The sequence below is a fragment of the Propithecus coquereli genome, unplaced genomic scaffold (genome assembly GCF_000956105.1).
Source record: "Propithecus coquereli isolate 6110/MARCELLA unplaced genomic scaffold, Pcoq_1.0 Scaffold8, whole genome shotgun sequence".
NCBI classification, from domain to species: Eukaryota; Metazoa; Chordata; class Mammalia; order Primates; family Indriidae; genus Propithecus; species Propithecus coquereli.
In genome coordinates, this window is record NW_012154173.1 from 16,731,187 (window position 1) to 16,750,209 (window position 19,023).

Below are 19,023 nucleotides of genomic sequence, written 5' to 3' on the forward strand. Positions count from 1 at the left end.
GTATCTTTAAAGTAGTATGAATAAAACTTCAATTAAGTATATCAGCTATGTGTATGTATACTCATTCTGGTATTATAATTACTTAACATTATCAACTTAATAAATAGCATTTAAAAATGACATTTTAATAATAATGTACTAAGAACATCAAGTATCTACAATGCCCTAAATTATAGTCTTTGGGAAGGGCAGGTGGACGGGCAAGAGAGAAAATAAGTTCTATCAAAAGAGTAGACATTTAAAAATCTAACCCTCTGCAAACAAACAAACAAAACCTAATAATAGAATTATGATACAAAATTATACTAATGTTTTACATGTAGTGGAAGTAATTTGTAGTCAGAAGAAAAGCATAAACTCTTCAGTAAGTACATTCTTGAGGTACATGATCAAAGAAAGATCGAAAAGAAGATTTTTGTACTTTTCCTATATATTTCAGAAAGGTATCCAAACAAGTCAATATCCAAACAGATAATCAGCAAATGGGTATCTTACACAACTTAAATTGGACGTCACACCTGATCTCAAGAGGTTAAGAACTCTGGTAATATTCTGCCCCTGCCCAATACTAAAAACAGAATGATACCTAAATTCTCTGTAACACTGTAATAGGGAGATCCTACATGAGGACGGTCCCCAAGCTCTGCAGAAGCTCCTAGAAGAGATGGTATTTAATGGGCTGTTTTGTACAAGTGTACGAGTGAGAGAAATCCTACGATTACAACCCAAATGGTGCCTTCCTAAGGTACTAGTTCATGAAGATTAATCTGATTATAACCCTTTGTTTAGAAAACAAAATTTTGTTTCTTTACAGTGACTAGTTGATAGAAAGTTAAGGTATATTTAACACAAAGTCCAGTTTTGACTTTAAGACTTTTACAAAAATTGCTGTTTTCTTCTAAAATACTTATAAAAGGAAACAAAATATTACTTTTCTTAGAATATATACTCAAAGAAATATAAGTTAACCCATTTTCAGGATATCATAAATGGTAATCAAGGATTAAACATATTTCTCAACTTTACATCTATAATACCACATACATTAAACACGAAACACTGCTTTTTGCACAAACCTTAAAAAACACAAACTATTCCATGGACTTAGTTTACAATATTATTTAAGCATTATTTATGCTTAGAAATAATACCATACCTATAACGTGCTCAATGAGATGAAAATGGTAATGATACTGTCAAGAACCAATTCCAAAATTGTTAAGATCTATGTCATTTCTACTTGACATTTTGTCCCACAAAACAAAGGAGTTTTGACATTTAAGTTAAATTCATTAAGAAGACAAAATAAAACTGAAAAGACATTATTTTCTAAAAGACCATCTAAGGTGTTGCTGAGGGGAACATTCGTTGAGTGACAGAAGCATAGAATGGGAAGGACAATTTTCAAGACAACCCACTTAGCAGAGTCCAAATCAAGATGTCAGTGCTGGCAACCGGCACAGAAGGTAAGAGGTTCTTGGAAGTACGATTTAGACAGCACTACTAACATGCATGGATGACTGATGAGAAGTGTGAAAAACAAAAGAGCAACTTACTTAAATTAAGGTTCCCAGAAAGGTGTTGTCCTACTATAGCTATTGTTAGTAGAAAAGGGAAAAAAAAGTGAAAAGATAGAAAACCTTTTTTCAAAATCGTATTTTATTCAGAGTAAAAATTCAGTACCAGCATTATATTTTTACTGGCTTTAAGAAGTTCAATTTAACATTTGAAAAAATTTAAATTATTCAAAATTCAATTATATATTAGGAATCTCACTAAAGCAAACTTAGTTTATTTAAAATGTTCTAACAGGCCGGGCGCAGTGGCTCACGCCTGTAATCCTAGCACTCTGGGAGGCTGAGGCGGGCGGATCGTTCTGAGCTCAGGAGTTCGAGAGCGGCCTGAGCAAGAGCGAGACCCCGTCTCTACCAAAAAATGGAAAGAAATTAAATGGACAGCTAAAAATATATGTAGAAAAAATTAGCCGGGCATGGTGGCGCGTGCCTGTGGTCCCAGCTACTCGGGAGGCTGAGACAGCAGGATTGCTTGAGCCCAGGAGTTTGAGGTTGCTGTGAGCTAGGGCTGACGCCATGGCACTCGCCTCAGGCAAGAGAGTGAGACTCTGTCTCAAAGAAAATAAATAAATAAATAAATAAAATAAAATGTTCTAATAATGTAAAACTGTACCAAGGAAATCAGTTCATTTAGTAAGATGCAGATCCCTGGTCATCTAGTGGCCAGGAAAAAAAAAAATGCAGAGAAGTAAAATCCAAACATGCAACAGTTGAAATACTTAGAAGTGATAGTTTTGTCGTCTCGTGACTTTTTATAAAATAAACACACTGGTACTGGGAACTTCTCTGCCAAGATAATAGTAAATAAACAATAAACTCAGTCTCTTTTACCACCATTTGTTTATAGCCAAATACAATACATGCACTTACTCTTAAAAGCAAAAGTAAAGTAATAACTTCTAGCTTTTTACCTACATACGACTTACTTATTCCTCTTTTTCTCTAATTGCTACCACTGTAAGAAAAATTAAAAGCAGAATTTCTGTATTTTAATACAGTATAGTGACATCCATTGACACCATGACACCAAGTGGCCAGGTAGTATACCTGTATAAAGAACACTTAGTCTGTAGCTTGATGACTTACCATGGGGGCGGGGACAGACAAACACTACTAGTCTGAAAGATGTGGAACACTGAAACGAATAAATATTCTAGGCCAGACTCAGCCACTGATATTTCTGAATGATATGGTCACTTTTAAAACAAATTTTTTTAACTGACAAATAAAAGTTATATATATTTATCATGTACAACATGTTGTTTTCAAACATGTATACACTGTGGAATGGCTCACTGAGTTAACATATATGCATCACCTCACGTATTTTTTTTGGTGTGAACACTTAACATCTACCTTCTTAGTGATTTTTAAAATACTATTAACTACAGTCACTATGCTGTACAAGAGATCACATGTGCTCACTTTTTACAACTGAATATTATTAAAAGTTTCTACACATAACACTCTAGAATGGTGGAAAGGGAAGGAAAAGGGGAAGGCAACAGACCAGAGACAAGAGAAAGGAAAATGTGTGTATGTCCCTGAAAATGACATTGGGGAGTAGGCAACAGTATCCCCGAATGGCCACAAACACTTGTTACCAAGTTATTCCTGAAACTACTATTCCACACTGCCAAACTTATAAAACATAATACTTGTAGCGGGATTCAGCAAACATTTAGGGCCATTTTGTAGCTAAAAATACCAAGAAAAGGACATCATATACAGTATGATATCATATGTTAGCATATTCCAGATTATGAATTAGTAACTGAAAAAAGAGGGTTAAGTTGTTATTTTAAATATTAATCTAGGTATAGAGTTTCAGATGGCTCAGACATCAAAGATCACTATCCCACATTACTAAATCTCCTACTTCACCAGTTCCTGACAGACTGGCCTTCTCTTAGTTCCTCAAACACTAACTTCTATCTGTCTTAGGACCTCTGTCCGTGCTATTCTTATTCTCTCTGCACACAATACTCCCCCAGCCTCTACCCTGTCCTTAACACTACATAGCTGGCTCTTTCTAATCCTTGTCATTCCTTTACAGAGGCCTTCCCTGACCACTGCTGTTATTCTCCCCAATGCTATACTACCTTTTTCTACACGGCATTTATTATAATACAAATTATATATTTATTAGCATATTTATTTGTTTAATATCTCTCCCACTGAATCATATAAACAATAAGGGCAGACCTATAACTCTATTTTGTTCACCCTTGAAAAGCAGCATCTAGCATAAAGTACAGATTTCAAGTTTATTTGCTAAATAAAGAAAAACGGGCCCTGACAAGTGGTCATTTCACTTCCAGATTTAATTATGGTGTCTGAAGTTAAGTGGGACTCTTATTCTTTACCTGTCTGGTAACAGAACATGCCTTCCACCACCAACTCCAACCACCACTCCTCACAGTCCAAGAAAATAGCCTGGGGCAGGGTTACCCGAGAGAAAAGGGTAGTCCAGATCAAATTACCTAGAGGCCTGTCAGTTATACAGTTGGGATTCAAACCACTATACCACACAGCCAAGTCCCCCAGCACAGGGCCTTAAGTTTTTGGTTTGTTTTTGTATTTTAAAAAATTTTTCTTTACATGAGTACTAGTACATCAGGAAATTGTGTTTTTTTTTTTAAAGTGTAGTATTTATTATCACAATAAGCTACACTCACATTCCAAAAATTCACCCAGAAGCGCTTTAGAGATTACTTTCCCAATTGCCAATAGATAATATGTTACTGCTTTAAAGAAAACCTTCTTTAGCAAAATACTAGAACACAACTATGTCTGAGGTCCTCAACCTTAGCTGCATAAAATGATACTTAAGAGGTTTTTAAAAAAACAAGCACATGAAATTCAGCTTTAGTAAGCCTTATAGAGGACCTGTATGTGTTTTTTGCAGGGAAGTGGAGAGGGTATATAGCACCACACTGGAAGACAAGGTGTGAGCATGGGTATATTTTAAAGCTCCTAATGATTTGAGAAAGCATCCAGTATTCCAGAACCACTGCAAATCAAAACCTCTCACCCCTTACTCCCAATCCCTCAGAGTTTACTGCTTTTGCAAGTCCCTCCATAATCCGTATTTTCTTGTGGTGTCATGAATCTAGAATAAGAACTGGGAGACAAAAGAAGGGCCTGTTTGTTCCCCGAGTTTGTGTTATTCTGGGTTCCTACCTCCAAGAGGGAGGGCAACAATACTCAAACACACAAAATGCTCATGGCTACACATGTAGTTGTGACCCAAGGCTGAAAGGCACGTAAGTGAAAGGTGGAAAAGGGCCAGGGGAACTTATTTTTCTTCAATTAAAGTAAACATGAGGAGTCTAGGGATCCTGTTTTGAGTGTAAAGTAGCCAACTCATTCCCAGTACTAAGGGGAAGCCAATAAAACCTATGAGGTTACAGACAGGTCTTCAAATAACATAGCAAATAAACATCTATTCATTGTTTTTTATATGCTTTTTACATTTATTATGTCATTTTATTCCCAGCACAATAGTCATTGTGCCCATTAACTAGATGAAGGTGCAACTAAATCTGTGTTCTGATTTGTGACCCTGTAAATATACAGAAATCCAATCGGTAAAAAGAGGGAGTTAAATTAGAGAACTGAATAAAATAATTTGCTCTGAAACTGTAAAATGGCAATAGCAATAATAAGAACAAAATCGTCACCACCAGGAGCACTTCTATTGTGCACTCCCTATGGATGATCAGTCGTCATACTCAGGACGTCACATGGATAATCTTGACTAATGTTCACTACACCAAGTAATGTGCCTGTCTCCTATCACTTATATAGGAGTCTTCCTACAGGTATAGTGAAAAGATGTGATCTAGAACAGCGGTCTCCAACCTTTTTGGCACCAGGGACCAGTTTCATGGAAGACAATTTTTCCATGGACCAGGCAGGTAGGGTGGGGGTGGGGATATGGTTTCAGGGTGATTCAAGCACATTACATTTATTGTGCAGTCAAACCTCTCTGCTAATGATAATCTGTATTTGCAGCCACTCCCCAGCACTAGCATCACCGCCTCAGCTCCATCTCAGATCACCAGGCATTGGATTCTCATAAGGAGCACACAACCTAGATCTGCTGCATGTGCAGTTTACAGTAGGGTTCATGGTCCTATGAGAATCTAACGCTGCTGATCTGACAGGAGGTAGAGCTCAGGCTATGATGCAAGCCATGAGGAGCAATAAATACAGAAGTTTCCCTCGCTTGCCCACTGTTTCACCTCCTGCTGTGTGGTCTGGTTCCTAACAGGCCACAGACTTGCCCTGGGGTTAGGAACTGCAGATTTAGAAGGAAAAAATACATATATTTTACATATATATGTATATATAAATATATATTCATATATATACATATAAAAATATTTCATTTATATGTATTATTATTATTTTTTTAGAGACAGGGTCTCACTCTGTCACCCAGGAGTGCAGTGGTGTGATACTGTGCCCTCAAACTCCTGGGCTCAAGGGAGCCTCCCACCTGAGCCTCCCAAATAGCTAAGACTACAGAAGCATGCCACTACATCTGGCTAATTTTTTTTTTTTTTTACGAGATGGGGTCTTGCTATGTCACCCAGGCTGGTCTTGAACTCCTGGGCTCAAGCGGTCCTCCCACCATGGCCTCCCAAAATGCTAGGATTACAGGCATGAGCCACCATACCTGGCATGGAAGGAATATCCCAAGGTTTAGGATTTCAGAGGTGAAACTATTTTGAGAGTGACAGAATTGAGCTGCTGCCAATCATGTGGGTACTAGGAAAGGAAGTGAAAGTCAACAGGAGGAAAGAAAGCAACAAAAAATGAAGCTACGTTTCAGATGCGTCTCCAAGACACTAAAATCATCGGGGACAAGGGGAGACTGGTTTTGACTACCTAACTCCTGTTTGTAAATTGACCCCGTGCACGTCCTACTCTCAGTTTAATCTATTTCAACTTCTCTCTCCTGAATATGGCCTTAGTATAATGATGTCTACTCGCCCTGGGCCCCATAGTGGTTACCCAGTCTCAAACTGTCTATATTATTTACCTGTGTCAAAGTCCTAGATAGCTCAGATACATCCCAAATCAATTAGCCTCCAAATGAGCCATAAAAATAGCAAAAATACATTTTCAATTATATTACTCTAAACTACATCCTCTATATTTTTGGAAGATGCTGTATTTTTTATATTTCTGATAGACAAAAAATAGAGATATAGAGGAATAATAGCAGATTTAAACATCTAAGTAGCAGACAAAATACTCACTTTAACACTCAATTTTAAAAGACTCAGTATGCCTGGAAATAAAAATCTCACTATAAATAAATGGCTTCCATCTTCCACTACATTCTCAAGTAGGTCACCAACGTTTCCCTTAACTTACTCTTCTCCTTATGTTAATTCGTTTCTTTTCAAATACAGTTCCTATACTAAATCTAATACTCTTTTTCTGCTCATACCCTCTTTCAGTGGCCAGTAATAACACTGAGAATGAGAACCCTCCCAAGTAAATGTATTTGGCTGTAGCACATTAGCCCGGTGACTGCCAAGGTAGATCTGGGTTGCAGTCAGAACACATTAGATATCTCCACATCCTTTCGCATAACTCTAGCTACATGAACACAAGTGCTGAAGCAAGTTCTCCTGCAACTAGTATGTTAAATATAAAGAAAATTTTAGTGGCAATGAGCAATCAGAAAAAAGTTAATAAGCCTTAATTAACACAGTAAGTTATCTGAAGGAAGTTGGCAAATATAGCAAACAGTAATTCATGTCTAAATGAACTGAATTCTTGGAAATTGTACTGGAGAGACTTACTACCACAGATTTCTTCATTTTGATTATATTTTTTAAAAGTCTAAGATTTGATAAAAATTTAATTCTTGGAAAGTTCCAATCTTTCAGTTTCTAGACTGATGCACAAAACAGTCAATCTGCAAGCAGGAATATGAACACAGCAACGAACAACCTGTTAGTCAAACTGAATAAATGCTAACTTCTACCACTTATTTAGAAATAGATTTTTTTTTTTTTTAAGACAGAGTCTCACTCTATTGCCTTGAGTAGAGTGCCATGCTGTCAGCCTAGCTCACAGCAATCTCAAACTCCTAGGCTCAAGCGATCCTCCTGCCTCAGCCTCCCAAGTAGCTAGGACTACAGGTGCACACCACAATGCCCAGCTAATTTTTCTATTTTTTGTAGAGATGGGGTCTTGCTCTTGCTCAGGCTGGTCTTGAACTCCTGAGCTCAAGCAATCCTCCTACCTCGGCCTCCCAGAGTGCTAGGATTACAGGCATGAGCCACTACGCCTGGCCTAGAAATAGATTTTTATTACAATTTACCAGAAGTGATTTATGAGTACAACATGATATCAAATAAGTGTGCATGGGCACTTCTGAACTTCTGAATGATAAGTTAAATACATGTTCCACATCTCCACATGCTAATCTATTATTTAAAATTGGTATAGATATCTGTTGAATTTTATATTATGTAATGTTGAACTGAAATGTTTTGTCATATGACTGTTGTAGGGAATTATAAAAAATAAGAACAAAGCTATGTGATACATGTCTAACATTACAATAACAGTAAGAAACAAAAGCCAAAATCAAAGAAAATAGTAATAATCTCCAAGCAAAGAGTAGAGCTGCTCCTGATTTGGCACTAGAAGAGAATACCGTACTAAGATGTAAGCATTCAAAAGCTCTCCTAATTCAGGGTTTGACTATCACTTCATTGAGAGAACTAGAGTTACCTCATTGTCTTGACACTGTCATTGCCAAGGCAATGGATCCTACAATTAATGCTGAGCTTGAAACCAATGATAGAGAAAGCAACTTATATGGTATTCACAGAGACATCTAAAAACAAACTAAGGGAACAGAGTGGCTGTCCAAAGAGGAAGGTGTAACGGCAAAAGAAAAATAAAGCACTTGAAAGTAACATAAGGCCTATGTTTAAGGTCACCTGGGAATTAACGACTGCTTAGCTTACTATGTGGTTCTAAATCTTCACATATGCAGTCTTAAGAAGGATAAATGTCTTGAAGACCTTGAATAATCACTTCACAGAGGAACTAAAGTTAGAAAGATTCTACTGTGGTTCTTAAGCCTTTTTATTTTGATAGTGGCACAATGGGGGAAAAGGCTCAAAAACAAAGAAAATACTTTTACAACCATCTTGCTTGTTTATATTTCTAATGTACATATTAACATAAAAATTTGAAATATGTAAACACAGTACCTGAAATTGAACCCTTGGACACTGAATAAGAGATAAATTAGTTCCAATTTTCCTTACGATACTTCGAGATGAACCATATGGCTTCCCAGACCAAAGTACCTGAGGAAGTAGGAAAAATCAAAAGCTTAATTACAAGAGTTAGAGAACTGTTAACACAAAGCATTAGACAATTATTTGCAAGACATGCTAACACATTAATTACAGGATTGCAATGCTCTAAATGTTATGGGAAATAAGCTGGTATTTCTCAATTGAAAATTTAAAAATATGTATCTCCAGTTGTTATTACTGCAATAAAGTTTAATGTAAGGTATTACATAATATTAAAACAAAGAATAACTAGTAATTTTTTAAAAATACTATATTTGGAGTAAAAACTTTATTTTCATCATGTTTTCATACTATTCTGCAAAAGAAACACTATTTTGCCTCTTGTGCTACATTTTTAGTTTTAGAGTTTAAATATATGTATTTCTTTAAAAAAAAATAGGCTACTTTTGCTGTAATGGACTTTTCAAAACAATTCCAAATTAGTATGAAGTTTAGAATTTGAATGTGTGCCATGCAGGGTGCTGCATGTCGTTTGCTGCACGGCAGTGCCTGGCCAATGGTGAGTGAGTGGGGGCTAAAATCCAGGTGCACTGCTCACTGGGTACTGCATTGTCTCAGGAGGCCTTGTCCCCAGAGGAAAGGCGCTAAATGGGCTAGTGGCAGCCCTAATGAGAATTTCTCAGACTAAATCCTAATATACACAGGACTTTATGCTATGCTTAAAGCAAAAATAAAAACAAACTCTCAAAGTAGAAAGCAAACAGAAAACACACATGTAGAATGTTAAATCATTACAAACTGTACCTTGAACCTTCTTCTCAAGTATATGATCTTTCCTTAAAGAGAAAAACTATCCTCCTGTTTTGGGTGCTACACCTGAAAGCCTGGACAGAAGAGGTAAAAGAAAGGTAGCATGCTATTAAAAGCACTTTTAAAAGAATAGAATGAGAATGAGATGACCATTATCCTTAGCTCACCAAGCTTTAACATTCAATTATATCCCAAAGACTATAAACAGTATCACATCAGCCAGATATGGATTCTAAAGCAATGGACATCATCCCCTTTTTAAGGTTAGTCAATGACCATTCTAACTTAAAGAACAGAATTACCCAAATGCAAACAATATGATCAAGCAATTGGTCATTGTAAACAGTGGTGGCTCCAAAACCTAACCCAAACTAAACCTGTGGATCTTCTAGAAGCATGCACAACTTATAAAATGAGCATGGAAGCAATCTCATTTCTTAGATTTTAGCAACCAAATCTAATTTAAGGATTACAATACGAATCAAAGTGGGGTTTACAGAGGTATATATAATACCCCTGGCATCTGCCACAGCTTTTATATAAATTTTATCATTTAACTTTGTTTCAAGGTTTTGCTGACTCTTACCTAGGAGAGTTACAGAAAGTACTATAATAAACTGGCTACAATAACCAACAAAAACTATAACGCTTGCTTTGGAAATGTAAATTAAGAGGATAGTACAGATTGGAAAATGGGTCAGTAGAAAGATAGGAAGATATCAATATTAAAATATGAATAGTATACAAAATATAAGAGGCAAAGTTACTCTGAAGCTTAGAGTAAAACATCATTCACATCAGTGATCATACAGAGGATTATCACACAAATAGCCTTAATAACACGTTAGGACTAAGAAAAGGAAAAACATCTGACTAGAGGAAAAAGGGGAGGCTCATAGTTCTACAAAGTCAACATAAGAGCTCCCGCTGTTCCCAAAACAGAATGTGAGCAAATTCTAAAACAGAAAATATTTAAGCAAAGTTTTTACCTTATACATTCTATTAATAGGTCCTGATCTGTTAAAAACAAACCCATAGGGCAAAAGTAACTATACCATTCAGTCATTTCTCTTCTTGAGTATTCAATTTCATCATAAGTCAAAACTCTCCTATGATGTAGCACAAATAGAATGCTATTTTGCATCATAATGTGACAATTACAGAGTCTAAAGTGAAACTCTCTCTCTCTCTCTCTCCTCCAGTAAGCAAAGATCTTGCCTGAAGATGAAGAGGACAAAAAGCTCACAAAGAAAAATTTAGAAAAGATTTGCCAAGGTCAGAAACCAATGTTTCTGTGCCAGCTTTTAGCATTCCTTACTAGGCATGCTGCAGGGCTAAGTTTCAACTATTATCTTTCCATCTGTTTAATATCAGAAGGAAAGAATACCAGGTGCCTTCTATAAAAGAAGTGGCCAAGGATACAGCTTTTAATTATAAGGAATAAGTAGACTATTTAGGTTTCTTCTACAAAGTTTTAAAGGAAAAGAACAGATTGCTTTATGTGATTATTTTTTCAAGCCTACACAACAGACTAACATAATGTGTTCTTCTGTTATTTGTGCATTGCATAGTACTTAGTACAAAGAAATATGAAGCAAAGGTCTGTGTAAACTGACTAGAATATTTAGAAAGAAGAGCCAGAACCTTTATTGGAATAGTAGGAAAAAGTGAGGGGAAAGAATAGCTAACTTCTAGGAACTCTAAAACTAGGTCTGACTACTTTTTTCTATTTTTTCTATTCAGCCCTCATAGAGGGGAAGAAATTATAAATGGCTGTGAAGAAACAGTAAACAGATGGTACTGCAGAGTCACCATCTGTGCACTGGGAGGCTATGTGACCCAAGAGCATCTCCTATCCTAACTTGTGACTGAACTGTGTCTTGTCAGTATATTGGTTTAGAGAAGGGAAGACTTCCTCTAAAGATAAACTGTCATTAATATTTCTTCAGATGTAAAAGAGAAGGCAGGGAGAAAACTGTCATTACTAGATAATTCGATTTCATTAAGAAATAAGACATTTCACACCATTAAGAAATAACAGAAAAACTACGCTTTATCTACAAAAACTGCTTTTAAATAATCTAATAGTGAATCTGTGTGTGTGTGTGTGTGTGTGTGTGTGCAGTAATCTGTGTGTCTAGTAATGGCAGTCCATAACATTTAGCAACAGTGTTTGAAAGTGATGACAGCAAGGAGGATGACAACAGAAAAGCAATTTGCTCTTTTTTAACATTGTAAAATGCTACAGAGGAAGTGTTGATGTGTACGGCTAAAATCTGAAGCTGTCATCTGTCTCATCCATGGTGACTGCACTCAAGCTTTATGTGGTAAATCATTTGTTATAGACTAGTTTAATCTATATTATTTTTTGAGGAACTATATAGCAGGAAAAACTATAAATTTAAATTCTAAGTAAACACTTGTTTTTTGGCTGGGCATGGTGGTTCACGCCCGTAATCTTAGCATTCTGAGAGGCTGAGGCAGGAGGACTGCTTGAGCTCAGGAGTTTGAGATCAGCCTGATCAAGAGTGAGACCCTGTCTCTACTAAAAATAGAAAAATCAGCCGAGTGTTGTGGTGCATGCCTGTAGTCCCAGCTACTCAGGAGGCTGAGGCAGGAGGATCACTTGAGCCCAGGAGTTTGAGGTTGCTGTGAGCTAGGCTGACGCCACCTGTCTCTACTAAAAATAGAAAAATCAGCCGAGTGTTGTGGTGCATGCCTGTAGTCCCAGCTACTCAGGAGGCTGAGGCAGGAGGATCACTTGAGCCCAGGAGTTTGAGGTTGCTGTGAGCTAGGCTGACGCCATGGCACTCTAGCCTTGGAGACAGAGCAAGACCCTGTATCCATAATGTATGTGTGTGTGTGTGTGTGTGTGTATGTATGTATGTATGTATGTATGTATGTGTGTGTGTGTGTGTGTGTGTGTGTGTTTTATGTTTTTCAAGACAAACTATGTTATATTGATGCAGAGGTTCACGTATCCTTGAAATTACACACAAAATTGTTTATGTATAAGAAAGGAGCAGATATCAGAAGATCAAACTCTGTAACAATTTCAAAAATCCCTTAACTGAAGATTAACACTTCCCACAGTTCTCTTCTTCCTTACTCTAGATTCCTAGGCACAGTCACATTCCTCCTGCAAAGTACAAAAGGAAAACCAGGGTACAATTTTTATGTACTACTATATTGCTATTATAAATTAGATACTTGCTGTTACTTTTTTTCCAATATAAAATACTGAGATGAATCAGAATCACATTAAGTTCTCCCTAGTCTTACTTTCTCTAGTTTAAAATCATTTTTGCTTAGGGACATAAATATAATAATAGATTGAGAAGAAAGTCTGGATATATGTGAACACATGATTTTTAATTCAAGCTAATGTTGAGGCAAAATGGAAGGCAGTGAAGAGAAAACATAGGCCACGGTAGCCACAGGCCTGGCTTCAAACGTAGCCTCTACCAATTGATTGCCTGTATAAAGCTGGCCAAGTTACTGATCCCTCTGTGCACCTGTTTTCTCATCTATAAAATGGGAAAATATCTACTCCGTGAGCCTACGAGCACTAAATGAGTTAAAGTATTTATAATATGTCTTTAATAAACATTAACAGTCTTCTTCTATAAGAGGTAGTAAAGTACACTAAAAAGAGGAAAGATTTTGCTATCGGAACTGGGTGCATATTATAGCTCCACCATTTATTAGGTAACTTTGGTCAAGGCTGACCAAACACACTAAACCTCAAGTTTCTTATTGGTGAAGAGTGTTTTTCTATTGAACACAGACAAAAAGTTTGCATCATTTTTTTTAAACAGCAGGTAAAACATCAAAAAAATGAAGGCAGTTTCTGCCCTTGGAATGGTTTCAAGCACAGCATCAAATTCAATTACAGGCATATCTTCTTTTATTCCACTTAATTTATTGCCATTTGCACACAGTGCACTTCTAACAAATTGAAGGTTTGTGGCAACCCTACAAGCAAGTCTATTAGTGCCATTTTTCCAACAGCATATGCCCATTTTGTGTCTGTGTGTGATATTTTGGTAAATCTTGCAATATTTCAAACTTTTTCATTATTATTATATCTGTTATAATGATCTCTGATCAGTGATCTTTGACATAACCATTGTAACTGTTTTGGGGTGCCACAAACCATGCCCACATAAGACGCTGAATTTAATTGATAAATGTGTGTGTTCTGGCTGCCTTACTGACCAGCTATTCCCCCGTCTCTCACCCTTCTCTTTGGTCCTCCCTATCCCCTGAGACACAATATTGAAATTAGGCCAGTTAATAACCCTACAATGGTCTCTAATTATTCAAATGAAAGGAAGAGTTGCACATCTTTCACTTTAAATCAAAAGCTAGACATGATTAAGCTTAGTGAGGAGGGCTAATCAAAAGCTGAAAGAGGCCAAAGGCTTTTTGCACCAGTCAGCCAAGTTGTGAATGCAAAGGAAAAGTTCTTGAAGGAAATTAAAAGTGCTGCTCCAGTAAACACATGAATGATAAGAAAGCGAAATAGCCTTATTGCTGATATGTAGAATGTTCTAGTGGTCTGGATAGAATATCAAACCAGTCACATACATGGGACACCTTATGACAACAACAACAAAAAAAGAAAGAAAGAAAGAAAGAAAAAAGCAGCAGCCACAACATGCCCTTAAGCCAAAGCCTAATCCAGAGCAAGGCCCTAACTCTCTCCAATTCTATAATGGCTGAAAGAGGTGAGGAAGAGGCAAAAAAAAAAAAAAAAAAAGTCTGAAGCTAGCAGAGAACTGCTGAAGCCAGCAGTTCATAAAAGTTGAAAGAAAGAAGCCTTCAAGATGAAACAGCAAGGGCTGATAGTGAAGCTATAGCAAGCCAGACAGAAGATCTAGCTAAGATAATTGATGAAAGTGGCTACACTAAACAGATTTTCAATGTAGATGAAACACCCTTCTATTGGAAGAAGATGCCATCTAGAACTTTCATAACTAGAGAGAAGTTAAGCCTGGATTCAAAGGACAGGCTGACTCTCTTGTTAGACTGTTGAAGTTGAAGCCAGTCCTCACTTAACCATTCCAAAAGCCTGGGCCCCTTAAGAATGATGCTTAATCTCTTCTGCCTGTGCTCTATCAAGGGACCAACAAAGCCTGGATGACAGCACCTCTATTTACAGCATGGTTTACTGAATATTTTAAGCCCACTGTTGAGACTTACTGCTCAGAAAAAAAATTCCTTCCAGGCTAGGCACGGTGGCTCATGCCTGTAATCCTAACACTCTAGGAGGACAAGGTGGGGGTACTGCTTGAGACCAGGACTTCAAGACCAGCCTGAGCAAGAGCGAGACCCCCATCTCTACAAAAAATAGAAAAATTAGCCAGGCATGGTGGCACGTGCCTGTAGTCTCAGCTACTTGGGAGGCTGAGGCAGGAGAATCACTTGGGCCCGGGAGTTTGAAGTTGCAGTGAGCTATAATAACACCACTGCACTCTGTACTCTAGCCGGGAAACAGAGTGAGACTCTGTCTCAAAAAAAAAAAAAAAAAAAAAAAAGATTTTTTCCAAAAGATCATTGCTCATTGACAATGTACCTGGTCACCCAAGAGCTCTGATGGACATGCACAGGAGGTTAACATTATGTTCATGCCTGCTAACACAACATCCATTCTGCATCCCCTGGTTGAAGGAGTAATTTCAACTTTCAAGTCTTCTTATTTAAGAAATTCATTTTTAAAGACTATAGCTGCCTTAGAGACTGACTCCTCTGATGGATGTAGGCAACGCAGAATGAGAAACTTCTGGGAAGAATTCTCCATTCTAGATGCCATGAAGAACACTCGTGATTTATAGGAGGAGGTTAAAATATCCACATTAACAGAAATTTAGAAGAAGTTGGTTCCAACCCTCTTAGATCTGAAGTTACTTTAGATGTGATGGAAATAGCAAAAGAACTAGAATTAGAAGGGAAACCTCAAGATGTGACTGAATTGCAGCAATCTCATGATCAAACTTAAATGCATGAGGAGTTGCTTCTTATGGATGAGCAAAGAAAAGAGGTTTCTTGAGATGTAATCTACTCCAGGTAAAGATGCTATGAAAACTGCTGAAATGACAACAAAGGATTTAGAATATTCCATAAATTTAGCTGATAAGGCAACATCAGGGTTTGAGAGGACTGACTCCAATTTTGAAAGAAGTTGTACTGTGGATAAGATCACACAACGTCACACGCTACAGAGAAATCTCTTGTGAAATAGTCAATCGATGCAGCAAACTTCATTATTGTCTTAAGAAATTGCCACAGCCACCCCAACCTTCAGCAATCACCACCCTGATCAGTCAGCAGCCATCAACATTGAGGCAAGACCTTCCAGCAGTAAAGATTAGGACTTGTTGAAAGCTCAGATGATCATTAGCTTTTTTTTTTTTTTAAGCAATGAAGTACTTTTAATTAAGGCATATATATTGTTTTGTTAGAGGTAATACTATTGCACACTTCACAGACTGTAGTACAGTATAAACATAACTTTATATGCACTGGAAAATCAAGAGATTCATGTGACTCACTTTATTGCAATATTTGCTTTATGGCAGTGGTCTAAAACTGAACCCAAAATCTCTCCAAGGTATGCCTGTATATGTCAAATCATTGGGGAAAAAAAAAAAAATATATACACACACACACACACACACACACACACACACACACACACACACCTTTTTTAGAGTTAACATTCCTGTTGGGGAAAATATATGTTAATCATCAAAAGGTAGAGCTAAGAATGTTTCTTTTATTTTCAGGTACCCAAAGGTAAAATCTTGGTGGACTGTACCTCTATTTTTATTCTTAGGCAGTAAACTAAAAAATTTTGGAAATTAAAATAGAAAATAACCCCAAAAGATCAAATTGTTTTATGTTAGAAGAAAACTTGTTTTTATATAGATTTTCAGCTAATTGATGATGATTATATATTAGCCTCCATACATTAAAAAAAAAGGTTCTGTTCATCCACTATTAGTAGGAAAAGCCCTCAGCTGCAATTACAATATTTTGAGCAAGTTAATCCTCTCTTAGCTGGTCCATTCACTGATGAAAGTCACCCATTTTGCAGCTTAAAATGAATAAAACTAAATAAATGAACAAGCTAAATAAAGTGTTATCTGTATCTGAAACAGAATTCTGCACTTTGGCGTCAATGAGCAGTACCCTCATTAACCTGACTTGGGGCAGGGTGCTGGTGGAACAGCAAAAACACAGGAAACTTTATCCATTAAACTAAACATTATTGAATGTACCTACATCGCACAAGCCACTGTGCTAGGTGCTTCAATACACTGTCATCTAACCCACAGGCTAACTGTGCAGCAGCAGTTCTCATTCCTGTTTTGTAGATGAAGAGAATAACTGGCAGAGACAAATTTCGGATCCAGGGTTACTTAAATTCAGGACCCACAATCTTTCAATTAAACTATACTTCTTATTGGAGTTACAATCAACAGAAATCATAAAGCTTCGCTTTTTGGGAATCATAAATAACAAAAGCTTCCCTTCTTTCTAAAAGCAAGAGAAAAAGAAACTCTTTTGCTGCCAGTATTAAAATGTTAATCCACCCTGTGTAGCCAAATGGTGGCAAATAACAAATGAGAAAGGTGGTACAACTGCACTAAGTTCAAAACATAAGGACGTGTATCTGAAAAAGATGAAAACTCCAACAACTTTACAAGTCATTTTTCTATTGCTTATCATCAAGCTAATACTCTCAAAATTATGCGGGTGTAGAGAAAGATAATTTTATTTGGCTCTCTGCTTTTTATCTCCAAAGAAAATATATGTAACCTTGGGGATTGGGAAGATTCCAAGTTAAGACTCACAAAAAAAGTGAGAGTAGTGCATTAAAAAGTATATCCATATTCAAATTACATAACCTGTGTATACCTTTAATAAATAAAACTTAATTCCGTGTCATAGCCAGCAAAACACTGAATTTGAAAATGAATAACAAGTATTCTACAAAATGTGTTTGGTACAATTGCTCTAATAATTTACAGTAGATCTGAACAAACTTTATATATCAATAGAAAATACTTATAAAAATGTCAAGATCAAAATTAACAACTCTGGCATAGAACAATTGTGTAAGTTTTTTCTTATCTATAGTATTATATTTTAGGAGACATGACTGGCTTTTTACTTTAAATAATTGTGTGATAATCTGCATTATAACAGCATTCAATATTAATAATCCTACAACATTCGGAGTTGTCAAGTGTTAGTCCAGCATACTTTATTAAATGATTTCTCTTTAAGCCTCTTCCTCACTAACAATGAATACATTGGCTTTAATGGTTACACAAATATTGGTAAGTTTAGAATGTAATCCACAAAGTTACCCCTTTACTTAGCATGCTGGGAAAAAAGATTCACTTCTGTGATTTAAATAGTAAGCAAATTAAACTGTACATAAACATATTGAATTCAAGATGGTCATACATAGATTCCATTTTCTCAGAAAAAAATTCTTAAAATATCTAAATGTCTGGATTTTGAAAATGAATTTTGAGCACTCACCGATTGCATGCTGACTCCAACTTGTTGAAAAACCATCCTAATTAGGCGCTTAATCCAGCCAAGCATTTAGATGGCAAAGTCTCCCCGAATTTGCATTTCAAGTACTTCAGGCATACATAGCAGCACATGGTCCATAAAGCACACTGAAAATTTTAAATGCAAATACTAAAATGAAATAATTATTATTTAGAATCTGTACTGTCTACATGTCTCACAAAGTAAGCCTAAAACATTTTAAAACTTCATGTGTAAATTAAGAGAAAACAAGATTCACTTGTGATCAGCTACCTTAAAGTAACTATAATTGCACAAGTTTTTTGTAGGTATTTTCCCTCCCAGTCAGGGTTCTTAGTTGGAAGCAACAAAAACCTACTTTGGCTAATTTAAGTAAAAAATACATGTATGAAAAGATATTTGGTGGAAAACAATTGTCAGCGAACCCAATTTATAGGCTACACAGCTAGGAAAGACCTTCAAAATTGCAGCAGAACTGGTCCTAGGAAAACACGACTGCAACAGCTACTGCCACCAAAGACATAACAGGGTTTACGAGGTTCTTCCTTTTCTGTGTCACCAACTCCTGAGTTGCTGACCCTACTGGGGCAATTGCTTCGCCAAGACTAAAGCTCATATATAGCAAAAGGGAGGCTGGGCCAGCCATGGTAGTTCATGGTGGTAATCCCAGCACTTTGGAAGGCTGAGACAGGAGGATCGCTTGAGGCCAGGAGTTCAAGACCAGTCTGGGCAGCACAGTGAGATCCAATCTCTACAAAAAATATATA

The 19,023-nt window shown here is 36.7% G+C and overlaps 1 protein-coding gene across 1 annotated transcript in view; it reads right to left on the minus strand.

Annotated features, from left to right (window-relative positions):
• The window catches only part of MTFR1 (mitochondrial fission regulator 1), a 51,620-nt gene that overhangs the window by 19,740 nt on the left and 12,857 nt on the right, over positions 1-19,023 (minus strand). Inside the window, exons 2-3 of the mRNA XM_012663174.1 lie at positions 18,242-18,384; positions 8,825-8,923 (exon numbers count right to left, since the gene is read on the minus strand). Of these exons, the coding sequence (XP_012518628.1) occupies positions 8,825-8,923; positions 18,242-18,307 (165 nt within the window). The 5' untranslated portion in view covers positions 18,308-18,384. The remainder of the gene's footprint in view (positions 1-8,824; positions 8,924-18,241; positions 18,385-19,023) is intronic.